At 56.2% G+C, this 21105-nt stretch overlaps 1 protein-coding gene across 1 annotated transcript; it reads right to left on the bottom strand.

The window, feature by feature from the left end:
- Nucleotides 1-1093: 1093 nt before the first annotated feature.
- Nucleotides 1094-15352, bottom strand: CTSH (cathepsin H). Its single transcript, XM_037053414.1, has 12 exons — nt 15187-15352; nt 11433-11464; nt 10343-10448; nt 9332-9402; nt 8715-8819; nt 6987-7073; nt 6819-6874; nt 6478-6559; nt 5945-6013; nt 5214-5320; nt 1842-1967; nt 1094-1268 (listed from the first exon to the last, which is right to left on the bottom strand). Exons 1-12 carry the CDS (start codon nt 15275-15277, stop codon nt 1193-1195), a joined length of 1008 nt encoding a protein of 335 aa, XP_036909309.1. The 5' UTR covers nt 15278-15352; the 3' UTR covers nt 1094-1192.
- Between the last annotated feature and the right edge of the window lie 5753 nt (nt 15353-21105).

Genomic DNA, 21105 nt, shown 5'->3' with positions numbered 1-21105 from the left:
CCCTCGGGGCCTTGTGGGTCCTGGTGCAATGGGTGCCCTTGGCTGTGAGGTCCCACACAAAAGCAGACACCGTTTGTACTCCTGTGCCTGAGAACTCTAGTTGACGAAAACTGTGTGTGCTGTGTGAGGAGAAAGTCAGCCCGGAGCACAAGGGTTCTTCCTCCTCACACCCAGTCCGAGCCCAGGGCTGCTCGGGGCTCAGCGCGGGTCCTCCAGACCCAGCTGTGGGGGCCTGGGGAGGGCTGCAGTCACCGTTTCGCAGACAATTGAGGGCTCTGCTCTTGCTGAGAAGCCCCAACTGTTAGGCAGGGGGCTGCCAGGTCACACCAGCCCTGCACCCTTTGGGGACAGTCCAGTTGGGGAAAGTAAAAGATGTCTTTGTGTTGCACGTTTGAATTTCAACATCTAGAATATTCAGGCTAATCTTAGAAAAAGAGGAATTGAAGATGAGGAAGAAGAAATGAGAGCTGAGGTGGAGGCTTCAGAAGCACAGCCTTGTGGGAGACAGGGCAGCTGGGCCCTAGAGGTGGTTCGTGCTCCAGGGACAGGGGTGGACGGTGGCAGTGGGGACACACAAGTGTGGGAGTGTCTGGGAGTGACTGGGGTTGGACCTGCTGCTGAGGCTGCGTGTGCAAGGAGGAGGGGGCGGTGTGAGACTACACCTGAGCCCTGACCCCTGGCCCACGCTCCATTCACTATCCTGTAGAAAAACCATTTGTCCTCCTGGGTCCCCCCCACTTGGCAGAGATGACACCAGCACCCACACCACTCATCCTCCCAGCAGACACCAGGGCAACCCCTTTGCCCCCACCCCCCGAGCCCCGAAGGAAGGCCTGGCCTTTGGTCCCCAACACACAGCACAGGCCTGGAAATGCCCAGGGCAGTGTTCCCTGGAAGTTTATTGAGTAAAGGCCACACAGAATACGGTCCCCAGAGCTCTCCAGAGGTGAAAGCAACCCCCCCCCCCCCAGGAGATAAAGATTGTTCTTGGTCTGTGTCAGTCAGAAACAAGGCCTAAGGCACGTTTGGTCAGGAGGCGGGTGGACTTGGGGCCTGTTGGGACCCTCGCTCAGGGGGCGAGGGTGTGAGGGAGGGTCCCGGGCGCCTCCCCCAGGGCTCCCTCCACCACGGGCCCAGGCAGCTTGCCCTTCCTCTCTCTGTACCCGCCAGTGGGTCGCAGCTGCAGCTGAGTTCACACCTGCGGGATGGGGTAGGATGCGCAGGCGGCCAGCCCGCACATGTTCTTCCCACGCTCGATGAGGAAGTACCTGGGCAGAGAGTGTGGGCTGAGGCCTGGCGGGCGGCAGCCCCTCCTGCAGCCTGGGCTGCCCACCAGGATCTGGCTCCAGCGAGGAGCCCCCTGACCTCATTCATAAAGGGGGGCCCTGGGCTCGGTCATCTCCCGGAAGCCACTGGCCGGACTCCGTGAATGGGATTCCATTTCTCACTCCTCCCCAGAATTCCCTGAGGGCCCTCACATGGTTATTTAATCATCCCTCCCTGGTCCCCCGGAGAAAGGGGTGGCTGTCAACCTCAGGGGGCAGAAGACTTGCTGCCTCGATTTCCCACGGACCATCCCAGAGGCGGCTTAGCCTGGGTTCCCAGCAGGGGTCGCAGGTCTGGAGCCCGGGGAGCCAGACAGACTCCTGGTTTGACTGAGTTGTAAGGCCCCAGGCCCAGGACTGGAGAGGGGGCTATGAGAGGGGTTTCATGCTCACACGTTTCTTGCCACCGCCCCCCCGGGCTCCACCAACCCGCTTGTTTTGGGGAAGCTACACCTTTGTTTGCAGGGCCCTCCTGCCCTCGCCCAGCACGGGGTCAGGGGCCTGGGTGCCGCTTACCCATTTATTCCCCATTCGGGGCCCCAGGAGTTCTTCACTATCCAGTAGGGTTTCCCATTTTCTTCTCCGTACCCGACAGCTAGGACGGCGTGGTTGACTTTATCTGGGGTTTTATGACAGGAAGTACTGGAAAACAAAACCAAAACGATCTTGACAGTCTGGGGGACCTACGTGAAGAGCCAGCTGCAGCCAGCAGCTCTGAGTGCCTCTTGCAGGTCCCGGGAATGACGTGTGAAGCCCTTTGCTTAGTGGTGCGCACACAGCGGAGAGAAGGCGCCACCCAGCAGGGGGCGCACGTGCAGTGGCTCTGCTGCCCCGTCCTTATTTAAATATTTTTAAATATATTGTATTGATTATGCCATTACAGTTGTTCTATTCCCCCCCTTNGTGAAGAGCCAGCTGCAGCCAGCAGCTCTGAGTGCCTCTTGCAGGTCCCGGGAATGACGTGTGAAGCCCTTCGCTCTTAGTGGTGCGCACACAGCGGAGAGAAGGCGCCACCCAGCAGGGGGCGCACGTGCAGTGGCTCTGCTGCCCCGTCCTTATTTAAATATTTTTAAATATATTGTATTGATTATGCCATTACAGTTGTTCTATTCCCCCCCTTCATTCCCCTCCACCCTGCACACCCCTCCTCCACCATTCCCCCCTTTAGTTTGTGTCCACGTGTCTCAAGTTCTTTAGATTCTATATTTCCCCTACTATTCTTGCCCTCCCCCTGTCTATTTTCTACCTACCGTCTATGCTACTTATTCTCTGTAACTTCTCCCCCCTTCTCCTCCTCCCACTCCCCTGTTGCTAACCCTCCATGTGATCTCCATTTCTATGGTTCTGCTCCAGATCTAGCTGTCCTCTTAGTTTGCTTTTGTTTTAGGTGTGATTGTTAATAACTGTGAGTTTCCTGTCCTTTCACTGTTCATATTTTTCATCTCCTTTTTCTTTTTCTTTTTTAAAATATATTTTATTGATTATACCATTACAGTTGTTCTATTCCCCCCCTTCATTCCCCTCCACCCACACCCTCCCTCCCCCACCATTCTCCCCCCCTTAGTTTATAACCACGTGTCTCAAGTTCTTTAGATTCTATATTTCCCCCACTATTCTCGCCCTCCCCCCTATCTATTTTCTACCTACCATCTATGCTATTTTCTGTGCCTTCTCCCCCCTTCTCCTCCTCCCACCCCCCTGTTTCTAACCCTCCATGTGTTCTTCATTTCTATGGTTCCACTCCTGATCTAGCTGTCCTCTTGGTTTGCTTTTGTTTTAGGTGTGGTTGTTAATAACTGTGTGTTTGCTGTCCTTTCACTGTTCATATTTTTCATCTTCTTTTTCTTATATAAGTCCCTTTAGCATTTCATATAATAAGGGCTTGGTGATGATGAACTCCTTGAACTTGACCTTATCTGAGAAGCACTTTATCTGTCCTTCCATTCTAAATGAAAGTTTTGCTGGATAAAGCAATCTTGGCTGTAGGTCTTTGGATTTCATGACTTGGAATACTTCTTTCCAGCCCCTTCTTGCCTGTAAGGTCTCTTTTGAGAAATCCGCTGACAGTCTGATGGGTACTCCTTTGTAGGTGACTGTCCCCTTATCCCTTGCTGCTTCTAGGATTCTCTCCTTCATTTTAGTCTTGGCTAATGTAATTATGATGTGCCTTGGTGTGTTCCTTCTTGGGTCCAACTTCTTTGGGACTCTCTGAGCTTCCTGGATTTCCTGGAAGTCTATTTCCTTTGCCAGACTGGGGAAGTTCTCCTTTATTATTTGTTCAAATAAGTTTTCCACTCGTGGCTGTTTCTTTCCCCCTTCTGGTACCCCTATAATCCGGATGTTGGAACGTTTAAAGATGTCCTGGAGGTTCCTAAGCCTCTCCTCATTTTTTTGAATTCTCATTTCTTCATTCCTTTCTGGTGGGATGTTTTGTTCTTCCTTCTGGTCCATTCCATTGATTTGAGTCCCAGTTTCCTTTCCATCACTATTGGTTTCCTGTGCATCTCCCTTCATTTCAATTAGTTTAGCCTTCATATGTTCCTCCAATTTGTGGCTAAAATCAACCAGTTCTGTGAGCATCCTGATCACCAGTGTCTTAAATTGTGCATCTGAGAGGTTCTCTATTTCCTGTTCATTTAGAGTTATCTGCTCTGGGGCTTTGAGTTCTTCTTGAGCCATATTTTGGACTGTTCGTGCCTGTTACGTATGAGGAGCTGAGCCCTAGGTGTTCACCAGGGCAGGGCAACTCAGTGGCTGGGTTGTGACGCTGTATGTGGGGGCGGGGTCAGAGAGGAGCAGTGGCAGTCCAGTCTGCTGCCTCCCGCTGCTGGGGCCTACACAGTCTGTCTCACTGCTCGCTCCTTCGCTGGTTTATCTGCGCGCAAATGTGTGACCGTGGTCAGCCTGCCCCACACCTTCACTGGGTCTGCCTGTTGCTACCTCACGCCTGGAATCCGCCCATGGCAGCCTGAGTACCTGGGTTGGGGGGTCCTTCCTGCCCGACCCTGCTCCACTGCTGGCTCCGCCCCTCTTACCAGTCTGGGTGAACGGTTAGTTGTTGTTGGACTTCCGCATAGTTCAATTTTCTGTGTTTTGGCTGCGTTTTTGTTGCTGAAACTTTGTTGACTTTAAACTTGGTTGTTCGAGGAGGCACAGTGTTGCCACCTATGCCCCCATCTTGGCCAGAAGTCCCCCCGGTTCTCATTTTTAAGACTACCTGTGTTTAGGGCAACTAACAGGTTGGCAAAGTGTCCACAAGGAAATTGTGGGAGGTTCCAGAGAACAGACCACAGGGTTGTGTGTTAACTCAGCTCCCATGTATCATGTGTGGGACCTGCACTGAGGTGCTCACCATTGGCGCCCTAGGGGCTGGGATGGTGGGGGGCAGCGGGAGCCCCGGGACACCGTCTGGCCCAGCAGGGACCGGGTGTGTGGGCAGGTCGGGAGGATGGGGTGGTTCTGGGGGAAGACCAGCTTGCAGGAAGAGGGACTGGCCGAGCTAAGACACCAGGCAGTGCGGGAGGCTGACTGGGTGGGCTGTCAGCGGACAGCAGTGAGGGGTGGAGCAGAGAGCTGGGGTCACCGGCATTTTGGGAGCAGCAGGAAGAGGAGGAGGAGATTGTGGCAGGGATGCTGGGCCACTGCAGAAGGCAGTGGGGTGGTGGGGAGCCTCCAGCTGAAGGTTCTGCCTGAGAGCAGCCGTGCCTTTCTCCGTTTCACAGCTTCAGGCTTTCTGACCTGCGTTTTCTTAACTGGAGGCCGCTCTTCCCGCAGGAAGATACAGCCCAGGCTCTGGGCCTGACCTCCCATCTGCATGAACCCTGCAGGGCGTGGTGCTGGGGATGGAGCGGTGCCAGCACAGGTGAGGGGCGCGGGGGAAGGTCTCACCTGGAGTAGATGCCCTTCTTGTACAGCATGAAGTCGCTCGTCACCTCGAAGGCGAAGCTCACGGGGTTGTACAGGGCCACCGCCTCCACCATGGCTGCCTCGTCGTTCTGTGGACAGACAGGAGGACTGAGAAACAGACACACGGGACTGCTGTCCCCTCCCCACCCGCCTTCAAAATGTGGCCCTTTGCACCTCAGGCTGGGAACAGGCCCAGAGTACACAGTGCATGTCCAGGGGGAAGGAAGAGAAGGCTGTTTGTTTTAGACAAAAACACAGTTCCAAGGGGCCCCCTCACAGTCAATATTGGTCACTGGGGTCCCCCACTGTCCTATGCCCAAATGGCCAGAACCCTCTGGGTTTTCTCTCTTTCTTTTTTTTTTAAGAGTACATTTAGTTATTCTAGAAAGAGGGGAAAGGAGGGAGAAAGAGAGGGAAAGAAACATCAATGTGTGGTTGCCTCTCACATGCCCCCTCCTGGGGACCTGGCCTGCAACCCAGGCGTGTGCCCTGACTGGGAATCGAACCTGTGACTCTGGCTTGTAGGCCAGCACTGCATCCACTGAGCTACACCAGCCAGGGCTGGGTTTTCTTCTTGGCTTACAAGTCCCTCCTCCCAAACCTGGCCTTGGCCCCCTGTGGCCTCCCTCCCTTCACTGTCTGTTCATGTCGCTGTTCCTTGGGAACCCTACACCCAGGTGGGGACCTCTGTGCGGAGAGGGGTCGGTACTCACGAGGGTGATGTTGGCCACATCCTTGACGAAAGCGATGGCCTTCTGGGGCTGGAACTTGCAGTTGCTGTCCTGTTAGGGCAGGGCATGCAGGTGAGGGAGCCGGGCTGAGACTTCAGGCCTCAGGAGGCCTCACGGCCTTATGAGGCAGGAGCTACATGTCCAGGGCCTGGTGACAGGGTCACTTTAGGGAGCATGAGACACATCTCTTTTCACAGCGGCAGGACAGTGCTCCGCTGGCAGATACCTGGGCTCAGGCCGAGATGTCGTGATGGCGGGGGGCCCCTGGCATGGTCAGCAGGCCTGGGGCGCCGCGGGCATGGGCCCAGGGCGTGTCCTGCACGTGAGTCTGTGTGCAGTCCGGATGGGCCACAGGGTGGGAGGAGGAGGGGCAGCAGGGCCAGGTGAGGGGCAGTGGAGGCGTGGCCAGGGCCGGGCAGGGGTCTCAAGGGTTGGGAGGGGCGGTCCTGGGGCCCAGGGGTCTGGGAAGGGGCGTGGTCTGACGCGGGACGGCGCAAGAAGTGGGAGGGAGTTACCTTGCCCTGGTAGGGGTAGGTGCTCTCGCCCATGATGCCCTTGTTGTAGCGGATGTACTCGAAGGCCTGGCTGGGGAGGCCCCTGCAGGGAGCACAGAGGTGCCGCCAGGGCTGGGCCGTGTCCCAGGGGCAGAGGGCGCGCCTGGGGTTACAGCCCTGCCCCTCTCCGCCTGAGGGCGCTCAGACTTGTGAGGAGACCTGCCCCCCAACACACAGGGACGCTTTGGCGGCTCCCGCCCTGCACCCCTGGGGCGGTGGGCAAGGCCGTGTCTGTGGCAGCACCCGGCAGGCACCCTGGGTCCCACGCTAGCGATTAGCAGGCCCCCCAAGTGCGGACGTACCCTTGGCAGCCATGGTTATTGAAGTTCTGGGCGCAGTCCACCAGCTGCTGCTCCGACTGCAGGTGGGAACGAACACACACCCGTGAGCCCACGCCTGGGCCGCAGTGGTGCTTCCCTCTCCGCGGAGGCCTGCAGGAAGTGTCCCCACCCTTGCGGCCAACTGCTTACCAAAGAGAGCATCTTCCCCGTCTTGATGGCGATCGCAGACTCCAAGGCCCCCGTGGTGGAGAAGGTCCAGCAGCTGCCACAGGCACCCTGGAGAAGGGGCAGGGCTGTGACTGGGCGCCTGGGCTGCACCGGTGTCTGCCACTCAGTGCCCACCCCCTCCCCGCAGTGACCTGCGGCTCCCGTTTCCAAATTCTCTGTTCACTCTTCCTCCCACTGTTTCCCAGCAGAAGGATTCAGTAAATTCCTGTTTCTAGAACCTTCTCTCTCCCTTTCCACCTCCCATCTCATCCCACCCACCACCCTAACTTCTGACTTTAACAAGTCCCCCACCCCTCCCCCTTAGGCTAACTCCCTTTCAGGCCCAGGCTTCCCCACCGGACACCCGGGCACCTGGCTCCACCCATCCTGCCCCATCGTCCATCCCAACAACTTCTGCGGCTGCCCAGCCTTCATGCTCCAGCTTCCAGTGACCAGCCTGCCACCCCCCCCACTGTGGGGCCCCCAGTGGCATGTCCCCTCTCCCACCCTGTTTCACCATGTGCGGGGTGGAAGGACAGAGCGTGCCTCATGGGGCTGTTAGAAGGGTGATATGACTCTGCCCGCCCTGCCGTTGCCCCATGGCCACCCAGTCTCTGCCTGCCCTCCGGGTTCAGTCCCTTCCTGCCATGCACGGCATTGCCTGGTTCTGTCCTCAGGGCTTGTCTGCACGTGAGCCCCCCGATCCTTGTCTCCTCCGCCCCCAGTCTCCCCTCAGCAAAGAGGGGCACCTGTCACAGGGTCCCCCATGCCCACCCCGAAGGGGACAGGGCAGGGCCTCACCGTGAGCACTGGACTTGGAGCTCAGACCCAGTCAAAGAGACTGGCCTGTGTCGCCTGCTTATACCAGGCCCTGAGAGCAAGTCACCAACCGGAATGGTGAGTGGGTCAGGCCCCCACACCAAGTCCTTGTTGCTTTGAACTGTGGTGGGTTCTCCAAGGGGTTGAGGCGGGGAGGGGGGGGGGCTTGTTTTCTCCTGGGCACCTGTTTAAATGTCCAGGTCTCTATGCAGGCTCTGCGCCCCCGGGGCCTGGGAGGGCGTTAAGCTGCACCCAGGCTTTCGGAAAAGGGGAGAATGTATTTCACGGAGAGTTAATGTGGGAAGCCACGTGTGTCCAGGAAAGCCTGGATTTCCTGGGGTTGAGAGGTCGGCACGGTTCTGAAGAAGTCACCGCAGTGTCACTTCTAGGGAATCGACTGCGGTCGCCACTGGGGACAGCAGCAGGTGGGGTCTGACTCTCCTGCAAACAGCAGATCCCTAGCTCCGTGCGCAGGAAGGCACGGCGCCCTGCAGGGGGCGCCCTTCCCCACTGAGGGCAGCCGCCTGTTGGGCCAGAGGGTGGCTGAGGTGCTTGCTGGGTGCCATTCTGCTGATGGACCACCTGCAACCACCTCCGGGGAAGCTGCCAAGGAGAGGCTGGGCCCTGGGGCCCTGCAAGGTAGGAATGGAGCCCTCGGGTCCAATATCCGCGGTGTTTTGGGGGTCTTTAGGAGAGACCTGGGACTGGTGGGGACGCTGCAGTGGGGTGGGGGGGACTTCAGCCCAGTGAAATAGGACCTCCGGCCTTTCTGAAGAAGGCCACTGGAGAGACGAGGAACAGTAAAGTTGGGGATTTGCCTGCCCAGGTTTGGGGTCCTTCTGAGGTTTTCCCCCTGGGAAACTGCGGGAGAGCATGGGGTTGTCGGCGTACCTGGTTTTTCACTGGTGAGACAAAGCGCCCTTTCTTCCGCCAGTCCACGGAGGTGGGGTAGGGGCCGGTACCCCGAAGATAGTTACCTTTGGTCGCCGAGCAGTTCTGGAACAGCAGATAGGATTTTTTTTTTTGGTGGCAAAGAAAACCATTTTTTTTAAAAGACCAGCAGGTGTGTAATGAAAATGGAATTGCTAGGAGAGGATGAGAAAAAGGCGGCAGCTGTGGGAACCACCCCGCGCCCCAGGTGTTGGCTCCCAAGGCGCCAGGCTCCCCTCCCGGAGAGCCGGGACCGCCGGGTGCAGTTAGTGCGGGCTGGACTCTGCCGTTCAGTCCGAGGTGCAGGTGCCGGGTGAAGGAGGCTGTAGTGTGATGTCGGTCTGTCCCATGCAGTGTGTGTGCTAAAATATTTTGTTGTTGAGCTGAAAATTGATTTTCACTGGGCATCTGTGTGTTGCCGGGCAACCCTGAGTTCCGCATCCCGGCTGCGGAGGCTGCGAGCCCTGAGGGGCGCTGACCTTTCGCCCCGAGAGGCTGGGGCCCCAGGGGCGGCTGCGCCTGGTATGAACCTGCCTGGGGAGCCCGTGGGGTTGTTCCCAAGGCCCAGTGACACCCACCTGAGGCTCGGACCAGAGAAACCTGCGTTTAAACTCAGCAAACGTCATGTCTGAGAAGGGGTTTATTCCCACTGGAAAAAAGGAGGAAAGAGAAAAACAAGTGAAAAAAAAAAAAAGGAAAGAACTTCTCTGTAAGTTACTACTAAAGAGACAGAAAAGCGTGAAACTCCCACGTTTGTTTGCGCCCCTCTCAGGCCAGCACAGCTTGGCCATCCCCAAAGTCAGCCCATGGCTGAGCCTCAGGGTCCCTGGGGGAGCTTGTCAGCAGGCCATCTGGGGTCTGTCCAGAGAGCATCCTGCCACGTACTATGAGAAAGAGACTTTTATGGGGAAAGATACTCCTTGCTCATCGTTTGGCCTGGAGAGGCGTATTCCCCGTGATGGATGACAGCCTCCCAATCAAAAAACACGGTCAGCATGACCTTGTTCTTGTTACAGCTTTGCTGCGCCTTCTTTGCACGTGGAGGACCTGGCTGGGTGTATTTTCCAGACCGACCTGGTACTTGCCAGCTGCTGCCCAGGGGCCGTGCGTCTGGGGTCGGGCCTGGGCACTCACGGCTTCAGAGGCCCCGCTGGGGAGTCCTTTGGAGGCCCAGACACAGAAGCGCCGTGCCCAAGCCAGGCGCCTGCACACCTGCCACCTCACTCAGCGTCATCCCCGCTTCCTAGCTGAGTCACTTTTCAGGGACTGTGACCTCAGCCAGGGCACACAACTAGTAGTACTGGGCAGAAAGGAGATCCGACCCAGGCCTCCCGGCAGCTGGCGCCCGTGTCCCCCGCGTGGCTGACACTGCCATCATTTGGTGTCCTGAGTGGACACCCTAAGTGCCTGCGTTTGTGGTGACGCTGCCCCCCCGCCCCGCCAGGGCTTGGCCTCTGGGCAGCAGCCCCAGCATGGCCCTAAGTCTGCAACCCCTTGGGTCTCAGGGAGGATAAAAGCAGAGGGGGTCTGAGCCAGCCCCTCCACCCCGCGCCCCAGGGGTCTCTGCAGCAACGGCGTCCCTAAGGTACTTTTAAACGTGTGGTTCCTGACGTTGTGCTCTTTTATCTTCTTCTGGTTTCTGGTAAAGGTCTGCAGCCGGCGTGGGTACTCCTCTGTGCTGTAAGTCTTTTGGTGCTAAAAGAAAACAGAGCAGCCTGAGGTCCTGGGACCTTCATGCAGTTCTCTACTAGGACAGATGGAGCCTTTTTTTAGAAAACAAAAAAGTTTTACTTATTTATTTTTAGAGCGAGGAGAAGGGAAGGAGAAAGACAGGGAGAGAAACAACATCAGTGTGTGGTTGCCTCTTGTGCGCCCCCTACTGGGGAACTAGTCCACAACCCAGGCAATTGCCCTGACTGGGAATGGAACCGGTGACCCTTTGGTTCACAGGCTGGTGCTCAATCCACTGAGGCACACCAGCCGGGGCGGGTGGAGCCTTTTTTTGCTGCCAATGATTCTCAGGCCAAATCTGTGGCAGTGAGTGTGGCATTGTCCTCGGGCTCAGGAAATTATAAAGTACCCCCCTTGCGTTCAGGGACTTCTAGCTGGAATGGAGCCCCTGCATGGCCACCAAGAGCCCCTGAGGTCCAGTGAAGAGAACTGCCAAGGTCAGTTCTCCTTTACCTGGACACCATAGCAGGTGTTGGGCCAAGTTTATGGCCAAATTCACCATTTTGCAAAAGCACAAGCACTAGTGTTCTCTGATTGACCGAGCAGCCAGCATGCAGCATTATTTAAACACACAAAAAAAGGACTGAGCCCTGGCTTGTGTGGCTCAGTGGACTGAGCACCAACCTGTGAACCAAAGGGTTGCAGGCCAGGTCCCCAGTAGGGGGCGTGCAAGAGGCAACCACACATCCATGTTTCTCTCCCTCTCCTCCCTTCCTTCCCCTCTCTCTAAAAAAAAAAATGAATCAAAATCTTTAAATAAAAACAAAACAGGGACTGAACCCCGGGGCTGGAGATCCCCTCTAGTACCAGGCACCTCTGGAAAGTGGTGCCCTCGTGGGCTGGGAAAGACCCGGAAGGCCGCCTCATTGTCTTGAATCTGGCACAGCGGCCAGGAAGCTGAGAGGGAGAGGGATGAAGAGCTTCAGAAAGAAGAAGTCGGGCACTGACCTGCTCCATCCATGACTTAAATTGAAACGTCTCTGCAGAAAGAAAGAAAAAAAAAATTAGGCGTGGGCGCCTTGCCCAGGGAGGCACTTGAGAACTGATTTGCATTTCAGGAAACTAGGTTAAACATACAGCCCCAAGAATGGTGTCAACACCAGAGTGGCCACCACATCAGGAAGAACACACAGTCTGATGGCTGTGGTGTCCAAACCGGCTTTGAAAAGCTCCTTAACCTGCAGCGGCAGCGGGGTGGGGGGAAAAGCCCGGAGAGCGCCTCCTAGGGGGCTTCTGGGGCACTGCTGACGCTACTGTTAGATTGTGGAAATTCATTGAAATGTGTGTTTGAGGATTCGTGTGCTTTTCTGCATGGTACTATGTATTAATAAGAAGTTAACTGAACAGCCCACATACAGGCGGCAGGTTTTTAATTAAAAGTGCAGAGAGTAACTATCTTAGCCTTCACAGTCCCCAAGGTCTGGGTCACAGCCTCCGCCCTGTACTAGACTAGGCCAGCAAATGGGTGTGACTCTCTTCCAATGAACTCGTGTTTGCAACGACTGCCTGGCCACTTGTTGGAGGACCCTGGCTTTGCTCCCCCTGGTCCATGTTCAAGTCACCTCAGAGCGCTGAGCACCATGGACAAGCAGTTGGCTGCCCAGTGCATGCCGCTGGTCACCAGGACGGCGGAAGTGGGGAAACAACCGCCCCTTCTCCCCAGGAGATGACACCCAGGCCCTGTTGGTGCTCCAGCCCCAGAAAAGCAGCAGAGCCAGGTGGGTGACGCCACAACCAACTGCAGGGGACTAGAGACCCCTTGCCCTGGCAAAGACCCCTCAGAGGAGACCGGGACCCTGCCAGGGTGCCCCTGGAGAACTGATGAACATTCTGCTGAGCCCTCCCAAGATCCCGGCCCACCTGCGAGAAAAGAAAGAAGATAAAAACTCAGGCACGCCCCCTCCTTTCTTCTTCTGCAGCTTCTCTCCCCACTGGCCCGTGTCTCCCACATTTGAGGGTAATGGGCAGCAGGAGTGTGTCCCAGGCTAATCCGACCTGTCCCCAAGGCCCCCTATTCTCTGACCTGGGAGTGAGCGAAGGCAGCCGAGCCCGGGCTCTCCCGTTGCTTCTATGCTAACCCCTTAGTTAGCATAGTTTCACTGTCCCCGGCTTGAATAAACGTGCCCTCATCGTCCCCTGGACTCCCGTTGGCCCCAGGCAGCCCCGCTCGGGGCCAGGCCCCCGTCTGGTAACAGAATCCACGGACCATGATTGGATGGGCACAGTCATCAACACGAACCGCCTCTTCCAGAAGGAGTCAAACATGTCACATAGTTTCTATTTCCCCTGAACCCACATCTACGCCCACACACCCCTTGTTCACACTCGACTGCCCAAATGTCGTTCCGTGAGACAAAAGCAGAAAGTCTTCATTCTTTTCAATCCCCGTGACCCACACCTCTCTGGGGATTATACACATTTTTTTCTGGATCGAGGATTCATCATCATTATTATTCATACCCGGTTGGTTAAAACATTTCAAATACGTTATCCAGGATGAGAAGCAAGTCGTAGACAGAGAAAGTAAACTTGTATTTAAAAATGCATCTCTTACTTTGATAAACAGGACTTTACTAACCACTCCCACACATAGATTTTTTTCGTCATGGGTGAATATGATCTGGTTCTGGTCTCTGTTTTTGTATAGGTCAAAGAAAGGGCTGAGAAAGGCTCCTCAAAAAAGCTTATTGCTTACTTAACAATAAGCAATAAAAATATTGGTTATTGCTTCTGGGACCACGAAGTTCATTTTTTAAAATTTCTTTTAAATATTGATTTTAGAGAGAGAGAAGAGTGGAGAGGGAGTGAGAGAAATGTCGGTTTGTTGTCTCACTTATTCGCTTGCTGCTTCTTGTACGTGCCTGACCCAAGATCGAACCTGCCACCTTGGCGTTCTGGGACAATGCCCTGACCCACTGAGCCATCCGGCCGGGGCAGGAAGACCATTTTAAACCGATGCCACTCAGTTCCTTGCACTCCTCACCAGGCCTGAATCACATGCTGCCCGATCGCTCCACACTGTTTCTGAGACCCCATCAGCTGACAGACACCCGGCATGGCCTGTCAGACACTCTTTCAGATTCACTTTCCGCCAAGAATCGACGGCCTTGAAGGATCTGTCACCACAGGCCTCTGTGTTGGCTGCCTCTGGTCACAGGGTTCAGATTTATGATGAAGGAAAGAAAAGCCCCCCCTGAAAACCGATTCCCAGTCTGTGCCGGAGTCCCCAGGAAGTTCTTTGTGTTCCCTGTGGATCCACACCCTCCCCAGTTTGAAGACCTCTGCTGTACAGAATTGAGATCTCTCCCTGTGGGTCACAGACCTGTTCCAGAAACCTGGGGGGAAAGAACGTTCCCCCAGCACCTGCCCAGTGGGGCACTCGGGGTTTGAAGCCGATGGAACTTGGGGACAACCGACTGGTGTTTGCCGGCTGAGCAGGTAACAACAGCAACACACAACGGTGAAATTACTGGACGACAGGAGGTCCGCGGAAGAAGCAGCCCGGGCTACATCCATTTCAGCCTGCTGTGACTTCAGGAGGAAGCACCCTCTCGTTCTGTGAGCCCCGTCTGGGAGGCTGCCCGGGAAGTATCTACAAAGGGGCTCACCAAACCGGCTGCTTGCCTCTTTTTGTCTGGTCCATAAGCTATGAATGGCCTTTTCTAGTTATGAACTGTTGGGGAAAAAATCATGGGTACGGTGCGTGAAATCACTTGAATTCAAATGTCACTTCCCAGAAATCGTGGTTTATGGGAACAGCACCACACTGGTCCTTTTGCATTCCATCTACAGCTGCTCTCCCTGTACCCAGCAGAGTTAAGTGGGTGCTACAGAGACCGTGTGGCCCACAAATCTCAGAATATTTACTGTCTGGCCTTCTAGAGAAAGTTCGCCCAGCCCTGTCCTGGAGTGAGGAGGGCCCTGCCACCGCGCCAGTTGCAGGTCTCCGCTCCGGGGTGAGTCAGAGCCCTCGCCTGGGGCAGCTGGGTCACTCTCAGGGTGGGGCTGACCTGGGCCTGGGTGCCCTCCAGGTTTGCAAGACCGGGGTCTTTCTGGTACAAGTGGGGGTTGGAAGAAAAGATTCAGAGCAGACGAGATGGAGCTTCTGTCCCCCACCCCAGGCTGTTTTTTCAGTCCCCAGTGCGAGCGGCCAGGGGGTCTGGTGAGCTCGGAGCCGGTGGGTGGCGGGCAGCGGCGGGAAAGGAGGAAGAGCACGGGGCTCGCCTGGAGCCCTCGGAACAAAGGCCCCTATGTTCAGTGGCTGAAGGTGCTGCTACGCTAGGCGGCTCCAGACTGCTGTCCCGCCCATTCTGCGAGGGGCACGGGCATATCTGGGGATCCCCGTCTGCAGGTCCCGGAAAGCTACGGGGAGAGGCTGGGGAGGCCCGCACGCTCGTCCCGCTGGCTCAGATCCAAGCGCTGCGTGTCCTCGGGGGCGGGGAGGCCACAGGGTCGCTGCGCGCTCCTTTGGGAACCTACCCTCTGCATCCAACTGCGCAGAGGCCCCGGGACACCCCGGTCCTCCGGTCGTGCATACCCCCTCTTTCCAGCCCTCTCTCGTAACGCAGGGCACCCCTCCGGGTTCCGACTCCACAGCCCTGGGCCGCTGTCCCCCCACCCCCCACCCCGGCGCGGTGCGCTCCCGCCAAGTTCTCAGAGTCTGGAGCTTGGATGCCGGACCCCGAAACTGCCGCCCACCTACCTTGGGAGTCCAAGGACAGGCTTGCAGCGCCACGGGCCAGGGGTCCCAGCAGCCAGGCCCCTGCGCAGAGCAGCGGCAGCGCGGCCCACATCGCGGCGAAGTCGGCGGCGGACTCTGCTCCGGGAGAGGAGAGGTGGCGCGTGCGGAGCTCCGGTGCCCAGCTCGGCCAGGCGGGGCTGGGGCTGGGGGCGGGGTCGGAGTGCAGGGGGAGGGGTCTAGTTGGGGTGGGGCCTGAATGGGGAGGGGCTATGGCTTGGCGGTGGGGTGGGGCGGGGCTGGGGCGGGGCAGGGCTGGGATGGGGCGGGGCTTCGCCGGACACTCAGGGTTGGCTCTCCGACCCTCCAGGTCTCTGCCTCCTCCTTCCTCGCCTCTCTCAAAGCCCACGGTCCCCCTGAAACCCGCCACAGCCTTTCTCTGCAAGGAGGGAGAGCTGGGCCACCTGTCTGCAGGTCCTGCTTCCGCGCTGGCTGGCTTGACCGCGGGGGTGGGGGAGTGACAGTTGGCCTCTTCATCTCACCGCGTGTCTGCCACTCCCAGAGCCCCCAACTCAAGTGCTCACTGACCACGTGGATAGAAGGATGTCCCTAGGGTAGGGGTGACAGCTGTCTTTATGAGTTTCATCCCCCCCCAAAAAAACACCCAAGTATCTTAGTCTTAATGCTGAGAAAGCCCTGTTAGCAGCTGTAGGGTCATTTTCTCTATTTTGCATTCTGAGGAAAAGAGGCAAACTGATTAGGGGATTCAAGCATTAAAGGTTTTAGCTGTAGTTACAGTCGAGGGGCTTAAGCAATCAATGCCTGTGGAAAGCTGGTATTCCAGGAACTGGAATTCGTGACCTGCAGTGGTGGACAAGCCATTCAATCTTTGTGTCTCAGGGAGTCTGTGAACGACTGATGGGGGTGGTCCGTGAAGCAGATAAAGAAATAGTAGGAAGCCCTGGCTGGTGTGGCTCAGTGGATGGAGCCCCAGCCTGTGAAGCAAAGGGTCGCCGGTTCGATTCCCAGTCAGGGCACATGCCCGGGTTACGGGCCAGGTCCCCAGTGAGGGATGCACAAGAGGCAACCACACAGTGATCTTTCTCTCCCTCTCTCCCTCCCTTCTCCTTTCTCTATAAATAAAACCTTTTTTTTTTTTTAAAAGGAAAATCTCCAGACTGTAACTGTGACCTGATTAACCTGTATTCCAAAGACAATTTTTAGGCTACGAAACCCGCTGTCTTCCCAGACCACTGCTGAACAAAGCACCCATGAAGATTCAGTTCTCGTTCCTACTTACTGGTTCTGGTAGTGACAGGCAGCAGGAAGGCCGCTTTTTCTGGTTTCAGTGTGCTCTATGAGATGCCAGGTGTGAGGAAACATACACACAACAGGAACATTTCAAATGAAGGAAGTGTGCCCGGCCAGCCGTGGCTTTGCGGGGAGATGGGAGGTTCAGACCCACCAGCTTTGGGTCAGCTCCTGGTGGGGCCAGCCCTTCCCCCACATCACCCTGCAAGGCTGCATGTGGTTGAGCTCAGGTGGGGAAACTGAGGCTTCACAAGTCGATGGTAACTCCAGTCAGTGTGCGTGGGAGTCTGAACCCTGGATGACCTACCGCAGGCGGTCATCTGCCCTTTTGCTGGGCGAAGCCCGTGGGACCAGCCAGTCGAACCTGCCTTGGGTGCGCTCGGAGGCCAATGTCTCTGGAAAGACCCTACATGGTTGCTATTCGGGAAGTTAAGTCACTGGCCTTGGGATAAGGGTGCACCACTCTGCAGGTGTCCTGTCCTTCAGGTGTGTGGGGGCCACCCCACCTGCTGCCAATTCTGGAGGCCTGGGGAGTGGCAGGTGGAAGAAGGCCCCGCTGGGAAGGGATTTTGCAGATGGAATTGAAGCTTTGAATCAGCTCGCTTTAATAAATTACCTGGAGTATCTGAGGGGCCCGGTGCAGTCAGTCATCCCGGGGTGGGGGGCCCCTTCAAAGCAGAAGAGGAAGGGCTAAGAGTGAGATGAGGCGGAAGGGAGGTCAGAGAGCATTGGACCCTGAGAAGAACGCCACCCCGCTTTGACAGGGCCCTTTGACAAGGCACCCAGGTGACCCCAGACTCTGAGAGCGACCTTGGTCAACAGCCGACCAGGACACGGAGACCTCAGTCCCACAACTGTGTGCAATTGAATTCCACCAGCAACCTGAATAAGCTTGGAAGCAGTTCAGTCCTGTGGCCTCTGGAATGAGATCTGGAGCCAAGGACCCAGCCACACCCACGTGGACTTCTGACCTCCAGGACCATAAGATAAGAGCTTTGTGCTAAGTCTCTAAATTTGTAGTGATTTGTTAAGCAGTCATAGTTGATGGGTGCCTCTGGTGACCCAGGGCTGTCTGTTGGGAACTGCCCTGCTTGGTTTCAGGAATTGTAATTGCCCCCCATGGCTAAGTGAGCAACCTCTGGAATGTGGGCGACAGGAGACAAAGGTGGTCTCTGGCAGCAAGCACTACTTCTGCTTCACCCCTGCCCCCAAAGTGTGGTTGATGTCCATGACTGGTACAACCCCTCAGAAAGGGGCAACCTAGGCCAGACACGATCACTTAGGAGGCCATCGTGGAAGGACTCGGGGGGCTGTGACAAGGAGGGAGCAATGGACCCTCATCCCCCTGGCTATTGTGACATAGCCCGAGTCCCCATTTCCGTCTGGGAGAAGTGCTTCCTGGCTCTAATCCACTTAAGCCTAAAAACCTATGATGGGGAAGGCGGTGCAGCCCTGTGCTCGAAAGGGCGGGTATCCAGGGTAAATCAGGCCTAAGAAAGAATATGTGAAATCCTGTGAAACCTGCTTTGTTTAGAATGCTCTCATTTCAATGAGAAGGGTCCAGGCAAGAAGTTTCTTCCTCAAAGTTTTATGACTCGTTAGCTATCTGACCCTGACTGAGAATAAGTGCTCACAGTTCTTTGAATGCTATTTATTGTTTGATCCTTACCTGTATTCTTGTGCAAACGAACCCAGTAAAAGCCCATTGAGCAGGGGACTCTTGGCCCTTCCCATGTGAGGGATTGACCACCTTTCCTCCCCAAGCAGATCATGTCTTGGTAGTGTTTACTTTCATCGGTGGCAGACAGGGTGGAGGCAGCGGGGGGGGGGGGGGGGGTTGCGGGCAAAGTTGCCCCCACAGCTGTCTGCACTCTCAGGCTTCAGGGCACCGGGGAGGCTGGGACATTTCTGTGCTTCTGGAGTCTGGGGGCCTGAGGAGGGAGAGCAGTTCTTATCCTCATGCTCAGGAGCCCTCACCTCTTTTAGGGATATCTTAGATTCTTCTCCCGGTGCACAGTGCCTTGCATGAATAGACTCTCTCTCTTTTTTTTTAAGATTTTTTTAATTTTTAGAGAGGGGAGGGTGGGAGAAAGAGAGGGAGAGAAACATCAATGTGTGGTTGTCTCTCACACACCCCCTATTAGGGACCTGACCTGCAACCCAGGCATGTGCCCTGACTGGGAATTGAACTGGTGGCCCTCTGGAACTGGTGGCCCTCTGGTCCGCATAGCAGTGCTCAATCCACTGAGCCACACCAGCCAGGGCACACATAGACGCTCTTAATTCTCACTGTTTATCCTCATTATATAGGTGAAGTGACTGAAGCACTTCAATGATGAGGGCTGGGGTTTGAACCCTTGGCCAGTAGAGTCCCAAGTTCTCCACAAAAATAGGCCCCTGCCGCACAGGAGCAGGGGAATGAAGGTGAACCGGAGGCCTGCCCACCTTCCCGACCTCCAGGCCCTGGGCTCCCTGGGGTGGAGCAGGGGTCAGGTGCTCGGCCAGCCATGGCTCCCGGGCTCTGAGGCGGCGGCAATCCTGACAGCTGCCTGCCTTACCTCCACTGATCCTTTTCCTTTAGGCTACATTTGCTGCTCTGCCCCCCCAAAAAAAGCTTTACCCCACCCCAACTGACGCCTACAGGTTTAACTGGCTTTCCACATCACCTGTGAGAGTCAACATCTGAGCAGACAAGCTGGGGCCCTCAGAGCTTCATTTCTGGACTCCTCCCCTAGCACCTTGCAATACTAATAAAAATAATAATAACAATAACAATAATAATAATAATAATAGCAATGTGATATAATCACTACCATTGGCAGGAGCTTTGTCATTCAAAGCCCACAACAGCCCTGCGAAGGTCCTTTGAGTACACACATAGCCATTTTCTAGGTGAAGAAACTGAGGCTTGGGGAGTTAGGTCAACCCGCTGGTTAGTGATGGGACTTGGTCCGCACCTGCGTGCTGGTTCTTTGTAGCAGGTGGTCAGAGCACTGGTTAAGTGTCTTCTTGATGACTGTCTGTAGGGGGCGCATGTGGGTGAATGGGTACGAGGCGCAGTCCGTGGGTATGTGGGCGATGGCTTTGTGGCTGAATGGGTACGTGGGAGACTGGGTGGGTGGGTGAAGAGGTCGATAGATCAATAGGAAAAAACAGATCAATGGATGGATGGATGAACAGGTGGGAAGATGGGTGGGCGGGTGGATGTAGAGATGATTGACCAGAGAGTTTGCAGGGTCGGAAAGGCGGCGAATGCCGAGGTGTTTCAATCTGTCACTTCAGACCTTCTACGACATGTCCCTGTCCCACATGGGATGCCCACGACCACCTCACTGCTCACCGGCCCACAGGTGTGCTCTCCATCCCGGGCCCAGCTCCCCCTCCACCTCTGACCTGCCGCCTTGTCCTCGTCCTTCCTGCCCCTCCGAGTTCACCCCCTGCACCGCCCTGTGTCACGCCTTGTCCCGGGCTGCGCAGGAGGGTGTGTGTGCTGCAAGGCTGCCTGTTGTCAGCCGGTCTGTGCCCCGTGGGCCGCCGGTCTAAGTGCTCAGGTGGTGCAGGCTCCCACCTGCCGGAGTCTGTGTGTTGTGGGTGTGGTACACAAATTCACATGGACTACCAAGTCCTGTGGAGAAAAAGGGACGGCACAGCCACTTTTTCTCTCAAGGGGAGAGCACCCCGACCCTTGCCTGGACAGGCTCTCACTGCTTTCTAGTCGCATAACCTCAGAGAAGGTTCTCATTGTTTCTAGATTTACATGAAGTGATTACTTCTTACAGATAACAAAAAGAAAAGAAAAAAATGTTGCAAATGCAAGGGGACAATAAAATGATTGATATGGTTACACTTCGTCCTTGGGATGTCTTAGCCCGGACTTTAGGGAGTTGCTTCAGAGATACACATTCAACATCTGTTGCCTCAACTCAGGCTGAGGGAATTTTAGCAACAGCAAGTCTCATGGCAGCCGAGGTGCAACGCAGGCCTGATTCCCCACGGGAAAGCTGACTGGCACACCTGGGGCCTGTGGGCTGCTCGGCACTGATCGGTTTTCCAGATCGATACTGGGCTACGTTGGCCACTGCCACGCTGGTTGGCTCCCTCTACTCAGTGCCCAGGCTCTCCTGGTGGCTGGATGTTTTGAAGCTAGCAATTTTCACTAAAGCTTGTGTCCAGAGCGGAGGACCAGCTTGCGGAGGACTCCTGCAAGGACCAGGGAGCTGGAGGCGGTGGCCGTTCTCCTCCACTACTAGTTCCTCCGAGTGTGATGCTGAGGGGCCTGCGGGGTTGAAGGCGATAGTGCTGGACGGGAGCCGCGAGGCGGTGCTGTGTCTGCTCCTGAGGACGCCTGTGGGCGCCTGGAGGGGCTTCTGGAAAGGCACATGAGTGGGTGGGCGGGAGGCTTTGCAGGCGATGCAGGCAGGGTGGGCGGCACTGGAGCCACAGGTACTGGGGTGCCGGCCCCAGAAGAGGCAGAGCCTGCAGAGGTCTGCCGGAGAGCCCACACCCTGCCCCAGGTGAGCAGAGTGTCCTGACCTCCCTTCCGCCCTCAGAGATGGGCCTGGCTGTTTCTGGGTCATGAGTCACTCAGCTCGAGTGTGGGTCGTAATTGCTGGGTTAACGTGCATCAGGGCA

This window comes from Sturnira hondurensis, unplaced genomic scaffold (genome assembly GCF_014824575.4).
Source record: "Sturnira hondurensis isolate 20B ecotype Veracruz unplaced genomic scaffold, ASM1482457v3 Scaffold0007865, whole genome shotgun sequence".
Lineage (NCBI taxonomy): Eukaryota > Metazoa > Chordata > Mammalia > Chiroptera > Phyllostomidae > Sturnira > Sturnira hondurensis.
This window is presented reverse-complemented; position numbering and strand designations above follow the sequence as displayed.